Raw genomic sequence first — 21,315 nt, 5'->3', positions numbered from 1 at the left:
AGCCAGCAGCGCTGGCTGACCAAAGTTCATTATTTTAATGTTAGTTTAACATCTTTTAACTTAGCCTGATGCTGTCTCCCATCTCCCTGCCTGCAAACCTGCCAAGCACTGGGGCTGCCCTGTGGGGCTGGGCAGCCGCTCCCTGCAGGGCCTGCATCCTCCTCCTGTGCTGGTTTGTTTGTTCTCTTTGCAGAGGTCCTAGGGAGCATAATCAGGGGCTTCTGCCAAAGCTTGCAGACACCTACTGGAGAATATAACGTGACAGAATTGCTCATTCTTTCAGACTGGAGGGGAGGGACCATCACTACTGACTCATGAGGGTGTTGCTGCAAGACTGTGCCCAGGAGCAGCTCACACCCAAAATGCATCTGACCTGCAGGAAGGTTCAAAGGTGTTTCGTGATAAAGGAAATCCAGACCTGAGACACTTAGTATTTATTTCAAAAGATTTAGTGGTTTAAATAATCTTGGTGCTGGTGACAAAGATTTTTAAAGTTGAGGTGAGGTTGCATGCAGTGGATAAATTAATAACTAACTGTGCAGGTTGTGAGTCACTGCATTGGTTTCTGCCGGTGTCATGTTTCAAAAAGGAGCAGAATAAGGAGGAAGTGCTAATATCCCCAAAGAAGGCATATTTCTGTAATGAAGGGGCACACAGAGCTGTGCTGCCTAAAGGCCAAAGCACAGTAAGAGCAATCACTTCTCAGTGGCTTTAAGACCCTCTGTTTAAAAGAAGGTATTTTAAGAAGCTGCTGTCTCTTGCTCTGTTGTCACTTGCTGATGCCAGCTGTATATTTTTGCATGTGATTTTTGGCTATTTCAGGTAACCATCTGACTTTCACACACATAATATTGTACTCCAGAATTCCAAGAGAATCTCTTGGCATCTAGCAAAAGTCTCCTATGACTCAGTAAGCACCCACTCAATAAATAATTTGAAATTAAAAGTACCCCATGCATGAGTTCTGGATACAAAAAAAAAAAAGCCTTATTGCCTTTATTTTCCTCAGAAAGTAAACAGTGGGAAAATAATCTCAGTGTTGCTTTGCAAATGTATAAACCACCATGATGATAATTTTGGATATTACATCAGGAAGTGCTGTCTTGCAGGAGGCTTCTGGATTTGGGTTGGTGACCAGCAAGTTCCTAGTTCCTTTGCTGTTTAATCATCATTGATTTTAGCCTAATAAACACTTCCAAATGTGCATTAGACAGTTGTGAAGAGGACAAGGGGCATTAAGCATAATGCACCTTCTGGCAAGGAGGCAAAGGAATGCAAACTTCAGGGAGATGAGAGAATAGCTGGAGTCTGAATTGCTGGCATTTGAAAGTTGCTAAAATTAACCTGTTGTTTCTCATGAGCAGGATATTTATAGTTTCTCAGCTGCAGTGCTGTCACACAACAGGGTGTGAGAGACAAACCTTGCTAGTTCTTTCCTTGGCACCGTTTTCTCGTGTGACTGTTGGTGGATGTCTGACTTTGTGCCTCAGTTTCCCCTTTGAGGGGAATCTGGCCTACGGGGGGTTGAAATGAGATGATGTTTAAGTTCCTTTCCAACCCAAACCATTCTTTCAATCAGTGATCTCCTCCTGCTGCTCTGGGGCCAGGTACCAAGTGGGTGTAAATTGATGGAGCTCTTTGAAACCAATAGCTGCACTCTACAGATCAGATCTCATTCTTTGCCCACCAAAGAATGTGGTGGTGAGGGACCCTAAACATACTCATGTATTTTCCTCTATGAATAATTATTTACTGACAATTGTTCAGAAAGCAATAGAAGCAATATACTTATTTCAGCCTGAGAGCAGCACTTTCAGTTCTCTCATTTCTTTGCTGTCCCCAGAGCCTCCCTTGCTAAAAACAATGTCATAGACACACTGTAGATAAGTCTGGAAGACAGTTGAAATTATTTTTCTGTATATTCTGATAGTGAAATAGCAAAATAATATATTTTTTGTGACAAATACAGCTATAAAAATTCACTGGTCGTTCTTTGGCCATGAGGGCAGTTTCTTAACCATGGATCTATGGATTCCTCTTAAAAAAGAGAATTTTGATTTTAAAGGAAATTTCCTTTGCCTACATGTGAAAATAAATTGAACATGCTCTATCTCCTATCTCTTATTGAAAGTATGAGTCTTGATTAAAAAAAAAAAAAATCATTAAAATAATCCCTGAAGTCACTCTATGTGGGTATAGTTGGAATCACATTTTTTAAATATAAATCCTTTATAAATACTTATTTCATGATATCTGTTTATTGGTTTGCCTGGCGACCCGTTTGTTTTGGTTTTGAGTCCTGTTGCACTTTTAGTGCACTTTGCACTGAGCTCCAGGTTTATTGCAGCAATCTATGGCAACCAGAAAAGATGCCTAAGTCACCTTAGAGGGTGACTTAACCCACAGCAGTGGGTAAGAAGCACTTCCAGGAGTGATTTGGGTTCTAGATGGACCCTTTTGCCACTTTCTCTCCCCTGACTGCAGAGGTAGCACGGGGTGATTATCTCCAGGTGCAGGCTCATCAGTTAAATGCCTGATACTGGCTGAATGGGGGCTCAGGAATGATTAATTGAGGGGCATTGAAAATATTCCTCCCTGCCCACCCTGCTTTCTCCTGGCTTTTGGAAACAGAGGAAATAATAGTGGAGGAGTGTAAATGAAGCAACTGGAAATCACATTCACGTCATGATTGCCGCCCCTTTGGAGCGAGTTTCTCACACAGGTGTGGAGGGGTTGGGGAAGGTCAGTGCAACTCCACTGAGTGTCCCCACAGCCTGTAAATCCTTCTGCTGAGATGGGATCATCAAATGTGCCTTAGGAATGGCACTTGTGAGAGTGGGCACAGCCCTGCTGGGTCTCTTCACCTGTGCTTTGAGCTCTCTTGGGTGTTGGTGTGGTCTTGGATGGGGTTGAAACCAGAGTGTGTTTGCATGGGCCTCATTTCTTTGCCCAGACCTGGTGTTACGCTCTAATTAATGCCCCTGAGTTGTTTTGGCATGTTCACATCAGACAAAAATGAGCCGATAATTGGCCCCATTTCTGAGAGCTCACCTTCAGACATGCCGCAGGAGACCTGGTACTTTCCTCCTCACGCTTAATCTGCAGCTTCATTGCTGGTTGGGGGAACTGCTAGATGCTGCATCAGTCAGAAAAATCTTACTTCAGAATGTAAGGACAGAACACAAAAGGGATCCACTAAGATAAAGGAAAAAAAAAATAATTCCTTCTTCTCCCTCGAAACTTCTTCCAGCACTGTAAAGATGAGTGAGTCCAATCAGCCTTGGTGTAACTTGGAGCAGCGATGCCACAGAGGATTTTGTGTCCAAGATCTTTATAGTCTGAAAAAAGAAGTGTTTGTTCTATCCTTCATTTGGTGATTGACAGATTATCACAGTTAAGGAGCATTAGGCCATAATTTATAAAAACTGTTTCTGCACCCTCTGCATCAGTGAATTTCCGTGCTGATTTTATTATTAAATCACTGCATTGGAAGACTTCTTGTTCCTACGAGTATAAAAACCTTTTTTTCCTACTTCTGAGTGAGCACAAATTTCTGCAGGATGAGACTTTTCTCTTTTAGTTAGCATAATTATGCTAATGAGCTAGACTAAAAAAGATGGAGCATTCCAGGGATACATTTGGAATGTATGTTGATGGTAAGATGTGAAACTTTACTGTTTGTGTTGGAGAAAAAAAGCAGAAAAGTGCTCAAGAGAGCATGGCTCATTTTATAATGCTGCAGTGCCAAAGTGCTCTGTAACAAGGAGTTGGAGGAGTGGAAGCCAAGTTTCCACCTCTTCCCTGCTGTACCAGTGGAAAGGGAAATTATTACCCTAGAGAGGAATTCTGCATGTGATGGTTGAGTTGTAGTAACAGTGCTGGGATTCATAATCATTACCCCAGAAGGTCTGCTAATCTTTTTCCCTGCAAAATGTACTCTCAGATGGGGTGGCTTAATTCATAGAAATCCTGGTTTTGTGGTGCCACACCTGACCATACTTTGAATAAACTCACTAGCACTTTGCTTTGGAAAGAAATACCTCTTGCTTAGAGTAATTCCAGCACTATGCCATAAATCCAGAGCTGAGCTTTCTTCAGGCTGTGGCTGAAGGATCTGTTTAGAAATTGTTCCAACACTAGTTTGGAGTTGTTTCAACGGCTGAGATTTAGTTGCTTTGGTCAGTTGTAACTTACTTGAAACAGTAATTGGAAAACCACATTTGAGCCTGTTCTTCCTGCTCATGCAGACTTTTCTGCTTAACTTCCACTAAAGGCAGTTTTTCAGTGTCTTTTCACTTCCACGTGAGCTTTATGGAGCTCTTTGAGTATCTTTCTTCATGAATGGTGTTGGCTCTGGGGGAGCACCTGGTCAGTGTGGAAGGAGCAGGCAGAGGGGAAGGGTGCTCTGGGAAAGTGCACATGGGAGTCATCCCTAATGCCATCCCTAATCATGGGAGCCTGATGGGAATGAAGCCAAAATGTTCTGCATCAAATCTCATTGCTGTGGCTGGGATGTCCTCTCAGTTCTTGTGCTCTTCCCATTGTATCCTCTCTTCTCGTTTTCTGCCTCTGTTTCTGCAGTCATGCAGAGGAGCTCACAAAACCTGGAGTTTCCATTGGAAAGGAAGGGCTCTGAGCTTTGCAGGGCTTTGTTTGGGCTGAATTTTATGTTAACTGTCACGGTCTGCAGGCAATTTCCTCTGCGTGCACAAAATTCCTTCACGAGCTAGAAACCACCTGACTTCCCTTTAGCTGTCACAAATAAATTCATACCTGTGGGAGGAACGAAAAGTGCCTACAGAGCTCATACAACCTCAACATCGGCCTCCAGAGGTCTTTTCCCAGTGGGTGACTCCCACAGCTGGCCTGTTCATTCAAATCCATGTCTCCTGTGACTGATGGCTGCAGCACCAGAGATTATTTAGAGGTGTCTCCTCACAGGCTGTCCCGAGGTTCTGGATGGAGCCTTCTGCAGGGAGCAGTGAGTTAGCTGATTGCTACTCTTGCCATTTATAATGTTGTTTTAGTGCACCAAATAGCTGCAGAATTTTAGCTGTGCTTCATCAGTGTCTCCCTCCTTGCCTGGAGAAGGGTATACACTGTCCTGCAGTCATCCAAGGCATTTGGGGTCACCTTCCTTCACCCCCCAAGGTCTCAGCTCAGCTTTTCCTGCCCTGTGCCCATGACCTTTAGAGGCAGATGCTACCAGTAAGGCATCAGTCAGAGACATCTGAGGTCAAGAAGCAGAGGAAGAGGGAGATGATGGCAGTTGTGGACATGAGACCTCGTAGTGCAATTCACAGCATAATCCCAGATCTGTGCACACAAGGTCATGGTCATATATGATCTGTAATGCTGCATTGCCTTGATTTTCTCTGCTGTCCACACAAACCTGAGTCTGTACCTGAGGTCTCAAAGCAAGGTCTGAGGCCAGAGGAAGAAGTTTTCACACATTATCTCCTTACCTATGTTGCTCTGGACCAATATGTGTAACCAGATTTAACTTTATAGGACTGGTGCTGCTGGTAGGTGGCTTCCATAAGAAAATGTTGCTGCAGATCCACAGCTGGATACTGGGATCCTTATTAAGATGATGAATTAGCTGAGGAAAATGAGGAGAAGGAGGGAGAGCAGATGCAATAACAAAAAGTTTGAGGCTGTGAAGAACTGACAGCGATGTGTTCTGTACAGACTTTCCCTGAACCTGTGGAATCTGGAAACATTTAATGTCAAGTCAGAAAAAGGGCAGCACAGATATCTTCCCAGGAGGGGAAAAAAAACAGGTCACTTGCCTTTGCTGAGGGTTTTTTTTCTAACTTTGGATGTATTGAGCTGTGTAATAACTTGCACATATCTGGAAGCAATGCAGAGCACAGCAATCAATAATACAAGCAACGATAATCAGGTGTTTCAGCCATCTGACATGAGCAGTCTCCAAAGATAATTCTCTCCCACAGGACACTGCTGAACATAACTTCAGTTTATTCCTAGCAAAAAAATAAAATGCTTACCTGCTGTGCAGAGACAAACCTTGCCAGCCGTTCTACTCCTGAAAACTGGAAAGGGATGGAGGTGCAGGGAAAACCAGTGGGAAACACCCGCTGGAGCTGGTGGTGGCCAGCAGACAGCTGGAGCAATCTGTCACCCGTCACCAGTGTCCTTAAAATCCTTAGAAAGACCTCAATAAACAGCAAATTTGCCTCTCTGTTCAGCAATGCTGGGAGAACAGAGGAAGCACAGAAGAGTGTGAGGCTGCATTTCATGTTTGTAAAGGACAAAGGATCCTGGCACCAACAGACACAGTGAATGTGTCACCATCACCTTGGTTCTTGAGTGGGTTCAGCTGCAGCATGAGCCCAGCCTGGTCTAATAAAGCTGCTCGTGAAGGAGACAGCACTGAAAATTCCCCCTGTCCCTGTGTGGAATCAATCCAGATCAGTGCAGCCAGTACCAGTTCCAGGTATTTGTTGTAGAATTACAGAAAGCTTTGGGTTGGGAGCAACCTTAAAGACCATCGCTTCCAACCCCCTGCCAGGGGCAGGGACACCTTCCCACTGTCCCAGGCTGCTCCAAGACCTGTCCAGCCTGGACACTTCCAGGGATGGAGCAGCCACAGCTTCTCTGGGCAACCTGTGACAGGATCTCAGCACACCCTCAGGGAAGAATTTCTTCCTAATATCTAATTTAAGACTACTCTCTGTCAGTTGAAAGCCTTTGCCACAGCAGTTACATGTCTGGTTAGGGTGGCTGTTTTTCTTATTCTGTTAGCCAGATCTCCCTGCTACCAGCCTTGCAATTATATATAAAAAAAAGAAATTAAAGTAACCAGAACTGTTAAAAAGTAAAACAAACACAAGCTGGGCTTTAGCCACTTGTGTGGCCACATTGCCAACCCAAAAGGCAGAGAGGCGCTTTGGTGATGAGACACAATCAGTGCTGAGCTCTTCCCTAACAGTAATACCATCATTCATAATTGGCTGTTAAAATGAGATGCTTCTCAAGCTAATAAAACCCAAAATTCCTTTCTCATTCAGCATCACCAAAATGACATTTATGGTATTCAGGATTGCTATCCCCTTCCAACCCAGAGCAGTCAGCAATGGCACATAAATTTTTATGCCTGTCCAGTACAAGGCAGTGCATAAAAGAGAGAGGGCATAAATTATGTAATTGATGTAAAAGTTTTTGCCATGCCCTCCCAAAAAGCAAAATTCAAAGCAGGTGGTGATGGAAAGTTCCCAATTCCATGCCTCCTGTTTGGAACTTTCCTCCTGGGAGCTCCCACAAAGCTGGCTTGTGCCTGCACTATAAAGTTATTCACTCTGCTGAGGAGTGTATTAATAAAAAGGAGAGAAACAATGATTTTCAGATGGCAGAGTATCAAATAATCAATACTTTTCCTTATTCACAAGCAGAAGAGTGGCAGATAAGGATATATACCAATCACAGACTCAATGTTTAATAAAACATCTTGGTCTTTGTCACTCTAGGCAGTTTTCTGCTACATTTTATAGGTCACAGTCCATGAAATTTCATAGGAGCTTTCATATCTATTCTTGGTAGCAGAATATGACACTTATTTGTTATTAAACCATATAATTTAGGGAGGATGAAGATACTTTATCTGAAACAACATGTGAAGTAGTCTTTCCAACAATGATTTCTCTCTAATGTATCTGTATTTTGGGACCTCTATATAATCCTGTGAGCTTCTTATTTGTTTTTCTAATGGGAAATGATAGAGGAATATAATTTTATAGTGATTGTATGATAAGAGGCCAAGATACTTGTTAAACTCAGGTTACAACCTTCGCTTGTTTTTTCACCTGCTGACCCAGACTGTCACCACAAAAAGCTGTCAGCTTTAATCATGAGAAACATGAGCAGTGGAGAGTTAATCGTGGTAAGTCAGTGCTGAGCACTGATCCACTCCCAAACACCAGGGAAGTCAAGAGAGGATGTGTGGTGGGCACAGCTTTTATTACTTCTGGCAGCTGCAGGAGGAGGGAAGATTGAGTGGGAGCTGGGGGTTGAGAAGGATCAAAGATGGGGAATAAGACGTGGGGAAGTGTCTCCTTTTCTCCAGTCCAGTGGGTTTGGAAGAGGATACGCCTGCTTTTATTAATCAAACATGTCCTTGATGTTTTGGTTGTAGTACATTGTCCCATAGGCCTGATACCTCTTTTGGGATGCATAGGATCTGCTGGCTGTAAGCTGAACTTCCCATATGTATGGTTTTTATATGTAAAAATCCTTTGGACCACACTTGGGAGACAGAGGGGGAAGGAGAGAGAGAAACGTGCAAGAGAGGAGCAGAGTGGAATTCTGGATCTGTGTCATTAAAACAGAACACAGTTGTGAGCCATCGAAATTGCTGGTTTGCCACAGCTTCAGTGGTGGCTTGACAAGTCCCTTTTTATCCCTAGGTCCATGTTACTGGAAAGGTATTGCCCCACTTCAGCTGAGGAGCAAGCCCTGGAGGGGTCAGCATTGCGTATCTACGGACGGTGGTCATTCCTGCAGCTGTCTGGGGCACACAGCAGCTTGCCTGACCTGCAACTTCTCTTAATAAAACCAGAAAAGACACTGCTATGTGAAAGCCCTCAGGGCTTGTAACCTCACTGAAATAATCTATTTTGGGGGAAAAAAAGCTGTAGGGATTTTTTAGCAGCCCAAAACGTGTGAGGGTCTGCAGATAGCGGTAATAATTCCTGCTTGCTCAAATCGCAAAGCACACTGCTGTCAAAATTTAATCTGGGCTTTTTGGTGCATAATCATATTCCACTCATTCTCCTCCATCCTTTTGCTTGAGATAAATGAACCCCTTCTGTGCCACCACCAACCCAGAATTCATAGGCCACTATTTTATACCCAAGCCAACAAATGTAGGGAGTGGCATTATATGACCCGTCTCTCATTCTCTGCCTATGATCAGCAGCACTTCCAGCATCTGTCTCTCAAATTTGCTTACAGCCTTCCATTCAAAATGAGATCACAGAGGTCACTTTATCAACCAGCATCACCTTTTTTCATAAGACAGGCTCTGGCAAGAACAATCTTAACTTGGCAGGGAACTACCTGGGAATGGCACTTCTTGGAACGGGAGAACCTCTGGCAGTGTCGCTGCTGAGCTGTGCGATGGCTCTGATTTTTATCCCTCCAAATTCAGGCCTTTTGGCAGCAGTTCATGGAAATCTGTCTGGGTTCGATCTCCACTCGCTTGGAGAGACCCTGATTCCTCCTCTGGGGCTGGAGGTGAACTCGCAATGGGAGGAAGAGGAAGTAGACAGATGGGGTTTCATTTTTGCAGCTGGATTGGAAAGCATGCTAGATGTATAGCCAAGTACTTGTGGTTTTCCTGGATTTTCCTGGTCTCCTCTTGAACTTCTTATGCCTTCTACCCACGTGCATTCCCCTTACCTATAAAATCCCCAAAACAGCTGTGAGTTAGGCTAGTGTTGGAGGTGCTAGTGTTACTCTCCAATCCTAGTGATCTCAGTCAGTTTTTTGCTAAAAGGTATTCTTCAAACCATCTTTTTTTCAGGGAAAAAGAAGTTTACCTCAATCCTTGCAAACTTTCACAATCCCCCTATCTTAGAAGTAATACCTTACATTTGATGTGGTTTTGATTACAGATGTACCTGTGCAATTCCCTACCCACACTGTGTTTCTTATACACCTTTCTAAGCAATTATAGGCTAAATGAAGCTAAATCCCTCATCTTAATAAAAGTTACAACTTTCATGTCTCAGAGGTGAAATGTATTTTGGTACAGTTCTGCTCTGTGCCAGTGGATCTGTACAGATATTAATCACACATTCTTTACAGGGATTTGCTATGAATGAGCAGGTATATTATTATATTGTACAGGCAAGCAGTGAATATTACAGTGAATAGTTTCCTGTTAACACAGAGCATCACTGCCTCTCTGTGAGCAGAGAATGACTTAGCTCAGAGGAACATCTTTCATCTGTGTAAATGGTTTACTGGGGGGCACTGCAGATAGTTCTGAATAGAATTTTTTTTTTTTCACAGAAGCTGAGCTACAAGGATAACACAAGTAATTGCATTCTCTAGTGCCTCCCAGTGCTAGACATGTTATCTTCAATGGAAAAAAAAATCAGCTATTGGCAGCCTGGTGGATTTAGTAATTGTAACTAATAGGGTTGTTTCTCTTTGCCTGTCTTTTAGGATGGAATGGGGAACCTGAGGATCACGGAAAAGGGTCTGAAGCTTGAAGGAGATTCAGAATTCTTGAAACCTCTCTACGCCAAAGAAATCCGATCAAGACCAGTAAGTTTTTGGGAAAGGAATAAGCTTGTTTCTGTAGCCCTAAAAGAAAGAAACCGTGAATTGGCAGGGTGACGTGGTTACTGGATAAATTGCTTTGGCCATTGGCCTCTCTATGCAGATGCAGTTTGGGGAGCGAGGCAGTGGGTGTCCTTTGAGGACTTCATGCAGACACTGTGTGCTCTGGGCAGTTCCAGAGTTGATACCGTGGCTCTGGTTTGTGTGAGCCACAGTTACCTCAGGACCTCTGAAGTTTCACCCTGTCTTTTTGCTTTCTTTTGAGATAAATCCTAAACAACCCTCAACTGGAGGACTTGTTATTTCTGAGGCAGAGGGATGGCTGGCAGTCCTGAAATCCAGCTCGTTTTTAGCCAATTACATTTCTTCTGGATAGTAGGGAGGTGGTGGCTTGGCACAGGGGCGTGATCTGTTGTTCATTAGCACAATTAACCCATATTGTGTGCTCAGTCCTATTCCATGTTGGTTTAAAATTATGTGTAGTTAAAGTTCGATGCGGCTTAGAGTGACTGCTTGGCAAAAGTGGCAAGAATGTTAACTACTGGAAATGAGAAAGAACTCCAGTGTGATTGAAATAACATTTTCATAGCAGCACTTTGTTGGCTGTTGGTGACTTTTGCTCTTTTTCATGTAATCCTCTATGTCCTGAGCAGCTTTAAAACAACTGAAACAACTACAGAGTTTCCAGGATCTGTGTCAGAAGATATCATCTGTCTTGTTTCCTGATTTAAAGTGTTAATTTGAATCAGATACCAACCTTCCCTTTTGATAACAATGGCAGATAGCTAATTAAATAAACTTAACATCCTTTTATCTTAGCATTTCAGTGCTCTTGCAGAAATTGGAACTAGGAGCACAATGAACTAAACAGCCAATACAATACCCCATTTAATTATTGAAGGTTGTAACCTCTGTAAGATGGCTAGGAATTGATTTGAACAAGCATAATCATTCAGGAAGAAAACTTAATAAGAAAACCTTCATATCTATAAATGCTTTCAGCCCTGAATTAAAAATAAACGTCATACACCTTTTAAGATAAAATATGTGGGAACCAGGTGCAGCAGTTGGTTTGATAAATAGACTGACAAATTGCTACCTACATTTCTTTTTCTCTAGTTACATTGATGGAAATAATATTTGATTGCTAAAAGAAGTGAGAACTACTTATTGCTACTGGGGAGTTTACTGTTTTCATATTATCATATTGATCTACATTTTAATATGTCAGGGGGTGCAAAAGGTGTCCCTTTCCCAAGGCTGTGAAAGTAATTTCCACGCCATTGACAGATTACTGAATGCAAGGAACAGGAAGTGTAAGGTAAGGCCTGTGTGTGTTCCTTGCTTTCTCCCCCATCCAGGATGGGTTTTGCTGTTAGATGGAGGAGGATGTAGACTGCAGAAGGTCTGATCTGCACTCTGAGGTGCTGGAGCATCCCTGCTGGCTTCAGTAGATGAGTCCTGAAAACCATATCAACCAGATAGGTCACACAAACCATGCATGTAGTTCCTCTGACTCTTGGAATAAACTGGAATAGCCTGTGCTGGCTTTCAGGTTGCTCATGGTAACCCTGGAATTATTTTTGGGCTGGGGGCAACAGGAGAGATCTTACTGTGTTCAGACAGCCTCTGCTTTCTTGTGCTGTGCGTGACTTTGGCCTCTTGAAAGCAAATGGAAGGGTTGCAGTCAATCAAAGGTTTACAGTTACAGAATATTTTAAAATATGGTTAAAGAATCAACACTCGATCTTTTTAAAGAACAGTAGTATGACCCAGTGTTGTCTTGGAGGGAAGTGTGGTAGCAGGTCCTGAACCTGCTGAATATTGTTAAAATAAAGTGCCAAACTCAGCGCTCAGTAACAGATGAACATCCATACTAATTCTAGAGTGATCTTCTCTGGGTTTTCAGAAGTGCATAATGCAGCTTTAAATATGTGAAGAGTAACAGAAACAAATATGACAAATAACAGTAAAGAGCATCCCAGAAATAATCTGACATATACGATTTTTCATATGTTTAATTAAACGACCTAAGAGTTGTGTACAGTAATAAATAATGGTTTCATGTAAACTCCTAAGACTTTTAGAAGCTGGTTATTTATAGAAGAATTTTTTTTTTTTTTTTAACTCAACAAATTTAACTTCAGTATTGTTCTGTGTAGTGGACGAAGGAGCATTGCTGCTGCCTGGAAAGGGCAGGGAAAAATCACTTTTCAGAGTCCCATGGCCTGGGATTTTCCCACTCGCGTGTCTCTGTGGTGCTGCTCCCCCATGTGCTGCAGAGCTGCTCGCAGAGCTGGGCAACCCCTGCCAGAATATCTCCAAAATGGGAATTGTGATTATTCTTGAAAGCTTGGATTTGTCACTGGTGCCTCTTCTCTGCTGCATCTCTTGAATCCCAGGAAGTTGGTAATTAAAATTACACATGGACTTGCTTTCCTAGGAGCTCTGCCTTCTGTTTAATGGCAGGTTTGGATTTCCACTTAAAAGTGGATTTCTTTTTCAAATTGGTTTGGCTGGAAGATCAAGGGTTGGAGAGGAGGAAAAGCCCTCAAAAGTCATCCCAAGAGACTGCTGGGTGGGAACCTCTGAGCTTCTGTAGTTTGTGCCTTAAAGAGCCCTGGTAGGTTCTGTTCCCTTCATCACCTCCCTTCATCAACTCGCCTTTGTCACCTCACAGACAGAGGAGCTGCACTTAGATGTGCTTCTCATTGCAGCTGAAATCAGAAGTGTTAGCGGAAGGGTTGGATGGATGTGGTTTGGTCCCAGAACAGAGAAGTCACTGACATGAACTGAGTTCCTAAAGCTGCTTCCAGCCAGTTTCTTTCTGCACCTGACACCCCCCAGATTTGCTTTCTTTTTCCCTCACCCCCTCAAGAGCGACCCCCCAAATCCCTTCTGGTTTTATACAGAGATGGAGGTCTCTGTTCCTGCTGTTATCCATCCTATTCCTGACTCGGTAGTACTGGCTTTGTAGTATGGGTTAGGAACCTGTTTTCAAGTATCAGAGCTTGCAAAAAAATGTAACCTTGTTATTTTATAAGCCTAAAGTTTAGCTGGAGGTTAATGAACTGGTGGCGGCAGTGTTTGCACCCTTGTAGCCCTGTTTTGAAGAGAAGAGATGGATGTGTTCCCTTTTCCAGGAGTGTTCAGAGCATCCTGAACTCCCAGCTGAACATATTGCACACCAAACAGTGTTTTCCATGCCACTTGCATGGAACATGAGCATCTTGCTGCCTTTAATTAAGAAGATAACTGGACCGTGAAGTATTGCTTGTGTAAATAGAAGTGATTTGTACTTAGTCAAGAAGGTGCATTAGGAATTCTCACATTTCTTTACTTGCAGATAAATTATGAAGATTATTAAAAATTGGAAGGGTCATCTATAAACCCATCTGTAGCTCAGCTGCACTGTCACTCTCAAAATGTAGCTGTCTTTCTAACTGCTGTAATTTATTGTGGACTATCGTGTGAACCATCTGCTTGCTTGTAAATCAGACCAACTTTGGCTGAAAGTTGTACACAGCAGTGGAAATCGTTAATTTTATGTCCCGGAAAGTAGTGGCAACAGTTTAGGGGACTTCAGTCTTCATTGCCTGAATTGGAATAGAAATTTAAAACTGGAAATTTTCCTGCCTATGTTGAGATGAGCTGCTAAGAAGCAAGTTTCTTGAAATTTAGAGTTAGCCCGGATTTAGCTTTCTTAGTGCAGTTGGGGTGTTTTGAAGCTTGGCACATCCAGGTCTGTAAGTAACTTGAAAGGGGCAAGACACAGAACAAGCTGTGTGCATTTTCCATCCTGATAACAGCAGAAATAAAATCCTGTGCTGTGATTACACAGGAAAATCCAGTGAATTACTTCTCTCAGGAGCTGTCTGACAACCAATGAGATGATAATCTGAGCTTTAGGAAGCAGAGAAAGACATTGCCATGATAGGATTAGGATGGGTTTGCCCTTTCAATGTTCGTTTCAAGTGCATAGATAGAAAAAAATAAACTCAGTTTGCAAATGTTTACACCTGGGCTTTATTTTTCTTACACTGAGTGCTTTTAAGGCAAGAATATGGATTTGCCTGACAACTTTGACTTTGCTTCAGTAAAAAGCACTTGACTGGGGTCCTGTCCCTTCAGGTCTCTTGCAGACTCTTCAGTTGATGGGTCTGGGAACACAGAATTAAATGTGGGCACCAACTCTCCTACCTGGGGGAGCTCCAAGATCTGCTGTTGCACAGGTATAAGGGATGGCAAAATTCTCTGAACAGATTTTGAGGAGATTTTCAAGTATCTTTATAAAGAGATCTCTTAGTGTATGTAGCTGGTTTCATGTTGAAGGTCTGCTTCCCATTATTTTTTATCAGCTGGAAAAAGAAAGAGTTTGAAAGAAAAATCCTATGCATCAAAGAAAAAAAGCCTGAGGCAAAGGACTGTGTCTTTTTGTTATTTTCCTTTCTTTGGGGGATGTTAGAGGTCCCTGTCCTACGCAGTGTGGCAGGGAGTGTCTCTCTGAGAGCACCGTGCTTGCTCAGGTTGTTGGAGCAAACCTGCCCTCATTTGAAGCCATGCAAAATAACTGGTGACTCCAGAGGAAGGAGGACTGGGGCTCTCATTAACACGTGTCTGGAACTCTGCAAGGGCATTTGTTTGGCCTGGAAAATTCACAGTTGTGAATTAGGGCTGATAAGTGTTGTTCCCTTTACTGGTGTTTAGTAAGTTCTCATCAGCATAAAAGCTAGACCAGCAAGTGCATAAAATACGCTTCTCTGTCCTTTACATTTTTCCCAGTGAGTATTTGAGTGATAGAAATGCTAAAGGAAGCTTTTAAGAATGATAAATAATTATTTTGCCAATGTACTCGTCTCACTGTGTTCAGTTCTGGAATGAGAGTGCTATAATTTTAAAGCACAGAAGCACTTCTGGAATGGCTGTATTCTTTTGTATTATTTGCTCTGCAGGGCTGCCTGCCTCCAAGATAAAAATACACACTGCAAAACAATAATCCATGTATTTGGATTAAACAGTGACATGTGCCCGCAGTGGGGCATACCTGCCTCGTAGCCATAAATACATATTTATAAGCAATATAACATACTAATTTGGATAAAAAGGGAATGCAGATGGCAAGATAATTGCAACTTTGTATGAGGCTCAAACTGTGTAGTAGAAATGTAGCGTTTAGATAGATAGCATGAAAAAAGGCTACTATTTTTTGAGGGAGGAGACAAAATAATTCCTTTTCTTCCTTTTTCAAAGTTCACAGAGAAATAGAAGGATGTTGAATTAGTTCCTGGTGATTTGGTCTAGCAGAGTGCTTAAGGGTTTCAGCGTGTTCACTGAAACCTTCACAGGGTGGAAATGAGGAAATGCAGATTGTCTCACCATGCTGCCATCACTCAGCTGTCCCTGCCTGCTCCCACCACCTCTGCAGCCATTGCTCCTCCCAGCATTTCACTGTTCCCTTAGGGACTGGTTCTTCAAGGAAGAGAGGAATCTTCTTTGCATAATATGACACATCTGAGCCTGTGAGAGCTCCTGCCAGCTCAGGAGATGTTGGCCTCTGGGGCAGTTCAGCTGCCACTGTAGCCTCAGGTAAAAAAGTCTCCCACTACCCAAGATCGACTTCTGCAGCACCTCCTTGGACTGCATCTTCATAGCTTGGTGCTCCTTGGCTGATTTTTGGTCCAGAAGTTGGGATGAAGAAAAGAACAAGGTTGCTGTGGATGGCAGAGCCAAGACAAACAAACTTCTTGCAGCCATGCCTGGCCATCTCCTGTCCTCCCTGTGGGGTTTGTTAATCATTCCTTGTGGCACCACTCGATACTGTGTGAGATTCCAATGTGCTTTAGCCATAGATGTGTCTCTCAGCTGGGTCAGTTTGAGCCTTGTTTGCCTGACAGAGACCAGCAGAGAGGAGAGCTGGCAGTCAGCGGGGGATGCAGTGAAAGAACAAGTTGCAAAAGGCATCATTTTGGCAGAAACGCCCTCACCTGATGTACAGATATTGTTGCCATTGCCATCCAAAGCAGATTTGAGTCTGTGGACAGCAGTAGGCTGTGAGTGTCCCGTGGGATTTATAAAACTGATACGCTCTCCAATAATAAATTTCATCCTGAAGCAATGAAATCCAGAGAGTGAACTACTTCAGTGTGAACCTTGGCTGCCCCAGCGCCTTGGGGGCAGTTAGTGGCTCTGTGATATTTCCAGTGTGCTGAAAAGGTGGAAGTTAAGTAAATTTTACAGCAACTATGAAAATATTTCCCTTTACCTTCATAGTAAAATCGGTCAGAATTCTCTCAGCTTTGAATTTTGCAGGGAATTTTGTAGGCTGACTGAAGGGCTGTGTCAACATCAGAATTAAATCCTGCTCTGCCCGTTCCTGGTGGTTTCTGTAAGGAGCTGGTGTGGTGTGCCTCACATTGAGGGCACAACAGGGAACTGAAGTATCCCACCAGCTTCCAAATCAGAGCATCCCAAAGATGTGCAAGAGCAGAAGCCCTGATGTAGAGAAACTTTCAGAAATAACTCCACAAGTTGCATTTCAAAGCAAAATCTCGTGGAGACTGCCTCTGGCATTTTAAAAAGGATTTCATTAAATGTTGCTAACTTGTCATAAGATCTCTTAAATGGAAGGGTAATGGCTCATAACATTTGTAAGCTTTTTAATTTCATGCAATATGAGCAGTGTAATCAACACCTATTAAAGCCAATCAGCTGTGCCTGGTGGGCTACCTACTTCAGCTTTTGTTTATATTTGTGTTTTGGGTACACCTCTGACCTAACCCCGGGAACCACGTGTTTGTGGTTTCTTACCCTGACCTCAGGGGAGGGTTTATGTCCAGAAAATGTGGTATAATCATTGCAGAAGTATCTGACCCCATAAGGTGCATAAGCACTTTATAGCCAGCGTTTTTCACCGTCTTGTCAGGGAGTTTGGAGTTGATATGGACAAGTTAACATCTCTGGAGCTAAACATGAAGGAGACAGAAATTCCCAAATTTCTTAATGCATTTTGCTTTGACAAGTGAAATTTCTCGCTCGAGCCGCTTGTGTGAGGGGAGAGAAACTGTTCAGATCATGTGTTGGTTTTGCTGCTCCGATCCAACTCCCACCTCCTCTTCATTCTAAACGTTTGCAGCTGGACCCTGTGGCAACAACAACAAGTGATGGGCACCCCAGCTCAAAGTGAGCTCTGGGCTAAGGCTGGGTGCTCTGTGGGCTCTGTGCATTGCATTTTTGCCATGATCCCAGAAATCTCTTGTATTTCAGCTGTGAAAAGGAGGACAGTGGGGCATGGAAAACACGAGCGACTCTGTGGGCTGCAGTTATCTCTGAAGTGCAAAGGCGCTGACTTTAAGGATTTACCACGTCTAGACATTGCTGCTGACAATCAGGATTCTGGCTGCTTTGTAGAGGCTGAACTACAAAAACAACTTTTTAATACTAAAAATGAAAAAGAAATGAAACTTGATATGGCATGGGTAGAGGGAAGATAGAGAAAAAGAGAAAATGGAAAGACAAATAGGAAGATCCAATTATAAAGAAAAATGATGTTTTTCTCATGTTTCCAAGCGGCCTCAAGAGCAGAGCTTTGTCACTTCTTACCACAGGACAGCAAACACTTCTGCAACTCTTCTGCTGATCAAAACTATTTTGGCAGGAAAGTTATGTATTTTATAAGGCAGGAGTCGACAAGACAAGCTGTGCAGTCATTGGGAAGTGCAGGCACACAGAACTGGTTTTACAGACAGCTCAGTTCACGTGTTCTTTGATCTACAACAGGGAAGCAAAGTCAGATTTTCCACGTTTCATTTACCAGTTGCTATACTTGTTTGATTGTTTTATTTCTAAATAACAGATGTTGTATTTGGAGAAAGAAGGACACAGGTAAAAACAAAAACAACTTTAAATTTGCTCCTTTTCTTTTAGGACAAATTTATTGAGGATCTTGGGAAAATTAATTTGCTGCTCTTGAAAGAAAAAGTACCATTTCTTTGGCTTTTGACATCTTCCTGGTTGGAATATGTTTCATATAAAAGCACATGCAGTAAAAAGTTGTTCTTCTTGGGGGGTGGTGGAAGAAAGCAGTTTCCATGGTGCCTGGTTTTTTGTTGTTTCTTTTTTTCTTTATTTACTCCCGGTTTTCAGTATAAAATGTTACATGTCCATTGATTTCCTTCTGATGTCCTGTAATTCTGAGTCCAGTGGAAATTTTAGGCCTGCTTCCAGCGTGGCCTTAAAATTTTCTGAGGCAGATTGTATGAAGTACTAGCAGGAGTCTGCTCCTCGTTTCCCATTGAAGCAGAATAACCTATGGAACAAAAAGAAAACCTAAAGTGCTTCAGCTCACAGTATTTCTCCCTTGTTCATCCATCAAGCACAATCCTTGTTTGCCATCCTTACATAAAACTGCTGGAGATTCCTCACTTTCAAGCCTTAATTTTTTTGGCTGAGCATGAGTCGAGCTAAAGCCTCCTTGGCTTTTGCCTTTTTACCTCTGAGGTTCCCCAGGGAGCATCAACCATCCAGTGCTGCTGTCATCCAACTTCCCCCAGAAACATCCCTTCTAAGGACAGACGCACACCTTCCTTTGGAGAACTCTTCTTTATGATCTGCAAGGAAAGGATTTATTTAAAGTTTATTTCAAATGTAGCAGTGATTTGTAAATCACTGTTCATGAAAATGTTGAGTAAATGCCAAGATTTCCACTGTGTCTTAGTCAGTGCAGGTTACTTTGTTGGATTCTTGATTAGTAATCTAAAACTAGGCAATTAAAATTGCTTTTATGATCTAAGCTTTTTATTTTTTCTCTTTCTTTCCAGCTGCAGCTTGATACTCTGCTTCTAGTTCCTTTTTCTCCATGAGCAAAACAATATGTGATTCCAGTGGTTCTGTCTTGTGATTTAGACAAGGGGCTGATTTGTGATGGGGCATCCAGTGAATAAAAGTGGTGAACATTTCAGTTCTGCTTCTCTGCTGAGCAACCAGCAGCAGCTGCAAAAGCTGTGGCACCAGGAATGGGTGGTTTCTGATTTGGGGAGAAGCTTTGCTGTTCACTGAATCATCCGTGTTGCTCATCTCAGTGCCTGGGAAATCTTTTTGAAGTGCTAGTGCAAACTGAGCCTTCTTGGATGTGATCTGACAGGACTGCAGCCCAAGGCAGCACAGATGAAGAGTAAGATGGGTTTTTTCCAATGAGAAGCTTTGTAAGACATATTTAAAAACAGAGAAACAAATAAACTGAAGGCAGTGGGTTGATTGAGGGGAAAAGAGAGGTCACTTGTCAGACAGATCAAGCATCACTCTCCAGAAAGGATTTCAGTTTTTTAGCCAAAAGCTGTTGTCTTCCTTTTGATTAGGTTGATCAGCAAGAGTGTGAACAATCCTTTATTTTTCTTAAAACCCTGCTTTTTCTAGGTATATTTTGCAGGTTAGGAGTGGGCACAGCTGACCTTACAGCAGCTGGTATTTCCCTTCAGGCAGATTCACTGTTGTGTCCTACATGCAGGTGAAGCCACCCAGTGAATGGCCAAATAATCCATAATCCAAATGCACACTCATTGCTGTAAAAGGTCGAGAGTACCTTGAAGCTCCAGCTGATTTAGGATCTTGGTGTCCATGGTTGGAAGGCAGTGAGTTGATGGGATGAGCCAGAACAAGGTTCCTCTGCTGCTTTCCGTGGTTGGGTGTTCAGAGCCTGTACCCTCCAGTTTTTTGCAGAACATCCCTCACTCTTGCAGTGAAGTAAAGGCCACACAGGGCAATGGCATTCGTGTTGTCACAGCTGCTGCCTTCAGAAGCACCTCTGATTGCATGTCTGCTGTTGCTTCAAGCCAAAATATTTTCTCTGTATTCTGCTACCTTTTGAAAACCCCAGCTCCTCCTGCAAACTGTCCTTTGCTCTGTGTTTCCTGAAGAACCCAACTGTTATTTATAAATGATGAGCCTTGATGTTGGTACACAGCTGGGAGAGCAGGAGGTTTTTTGTTTCTCTCTGCAGCATTATCTATCGTGCAGCACTCTGGGAGGTGTAGCAGAGGTGAAGCAGAAGAAACAGGAACACAGGAACACACAGGCAGGACCGTTCCTGTGCCCTTTGCTGGTAGGAGTCACTGGTTGGGTGTCTTCACTGATCAGTTCTGTTCCTCCAGAGTTTGGAAAGGACTTCAGGAATAAAAATACCAGCAGAAAAATGCCTTTTCAAAATGGGAGACAACAGACAGGCTGAGCCACCCTGCTGATCACCCAAAGAGTAATCGGGGTCCTTGGCTTTTATATTCCTCCCTGGGCTCTGTTTTACCTTCACACATCCCATTCTCTTTGGCTGCTTTTGCCATTACTCACCATTTCCCCAAACAACTTTCCTGGCGTCTTCCAGGCATGGAAAAGCTCCCCAGTGGAGCTGGTTAGGGATGTAATTTTGTTCATTGGACCTGTACCACAGCAATACCCTGCGCTCTCTCCTCTCTTCCCCCCAGGGCAGATACTCAGGAGTGTCTGTTGAGTGGCAGCCACAAGATACAGCCAAATCCCAACACAAACATCCACCTCCTGCAGTTGTGCTGCTGAGCAGAGCTTTGCTGCTATGCTCTCTCTGTAGGTACATGTGTGCAGTGTGGCAGTGTTCAGCATGATTTAGGATCTTCCCTCCAGATCAGCCCAATTCCACGTCCCACACTTAACTGCATCTCTCCTTTTACCTGTCCAAGTGCCCTCTCACCTTGGCTGTTGGACATTCAGCCTCTCCAAGGCAATGGAGGTTTGTAGTTTTTCCTCTCTGAGATGGTTCCTGTCTGACATTAACTCACACTTGAATTGCTGCAGCTCTGCATCTCAGAGCTTGGCCCCTCTGCTTATTCTTGTAAGGAAGACTCTGTCGGGTCATGCAGACGCATAAAGCATCCTTCTTAAAGCCAAGTGTTGATCATTTCAGTAGAAAAAGCAAAGTGGTTGTATAAGAGCAATTCAAAAAGAGTTTGTGCAAATGTTTCTGTGACCCCATAACCCTGTATC

At 43.0% G+C, this 21,315-nt stretch overlaps 1 protein-coding gene across 5 annotated transcripts in view; it reads left to right on the top strand.

The window, feature by feature from the left end:
- LOC121658118 (delta-sarcoglycan) overlaps nt 1-21,315 on the top strand; it is a 256,422-nt gene that overhangs the window by 178,091 nt on the left and 57,016 nt on the right. For all 5 annotated transcript variants that reach the window (XM_042014610.1, XM_042014606.1, XM_042014609.1 and 2 more), the window contains one exon: nt 10,192-10,293. In XM_042014610.1, the coding sequence (XP_041870544.1) occupies nt 10,192-10,293 (102 nt within the window). The remainder of the gene's footprint in view (nt 1-10,191; nt 10,294-21,315) is intronic.

This window comes from Corvus kubaryi, unplaced genomic scaffold, assembly GCF_017639235.1.
Source record: "Corvus kubaryi isolate FWS band 111438036 unplaced genomic scaffold, C.kubaryi_AGA036_p1.0 split2-37374, whole genome shotgun sequence".
In the NCBI taxonomy this organism is placed as follows: Eukaryota; Metazoa; Chordata; class Aves; order Passeriformes; family Corvidae; genus Corvus; species Corvus kubaryi.
This window is presented reverse-complemented; position numbering and strand designations above follow the sequence as displayed.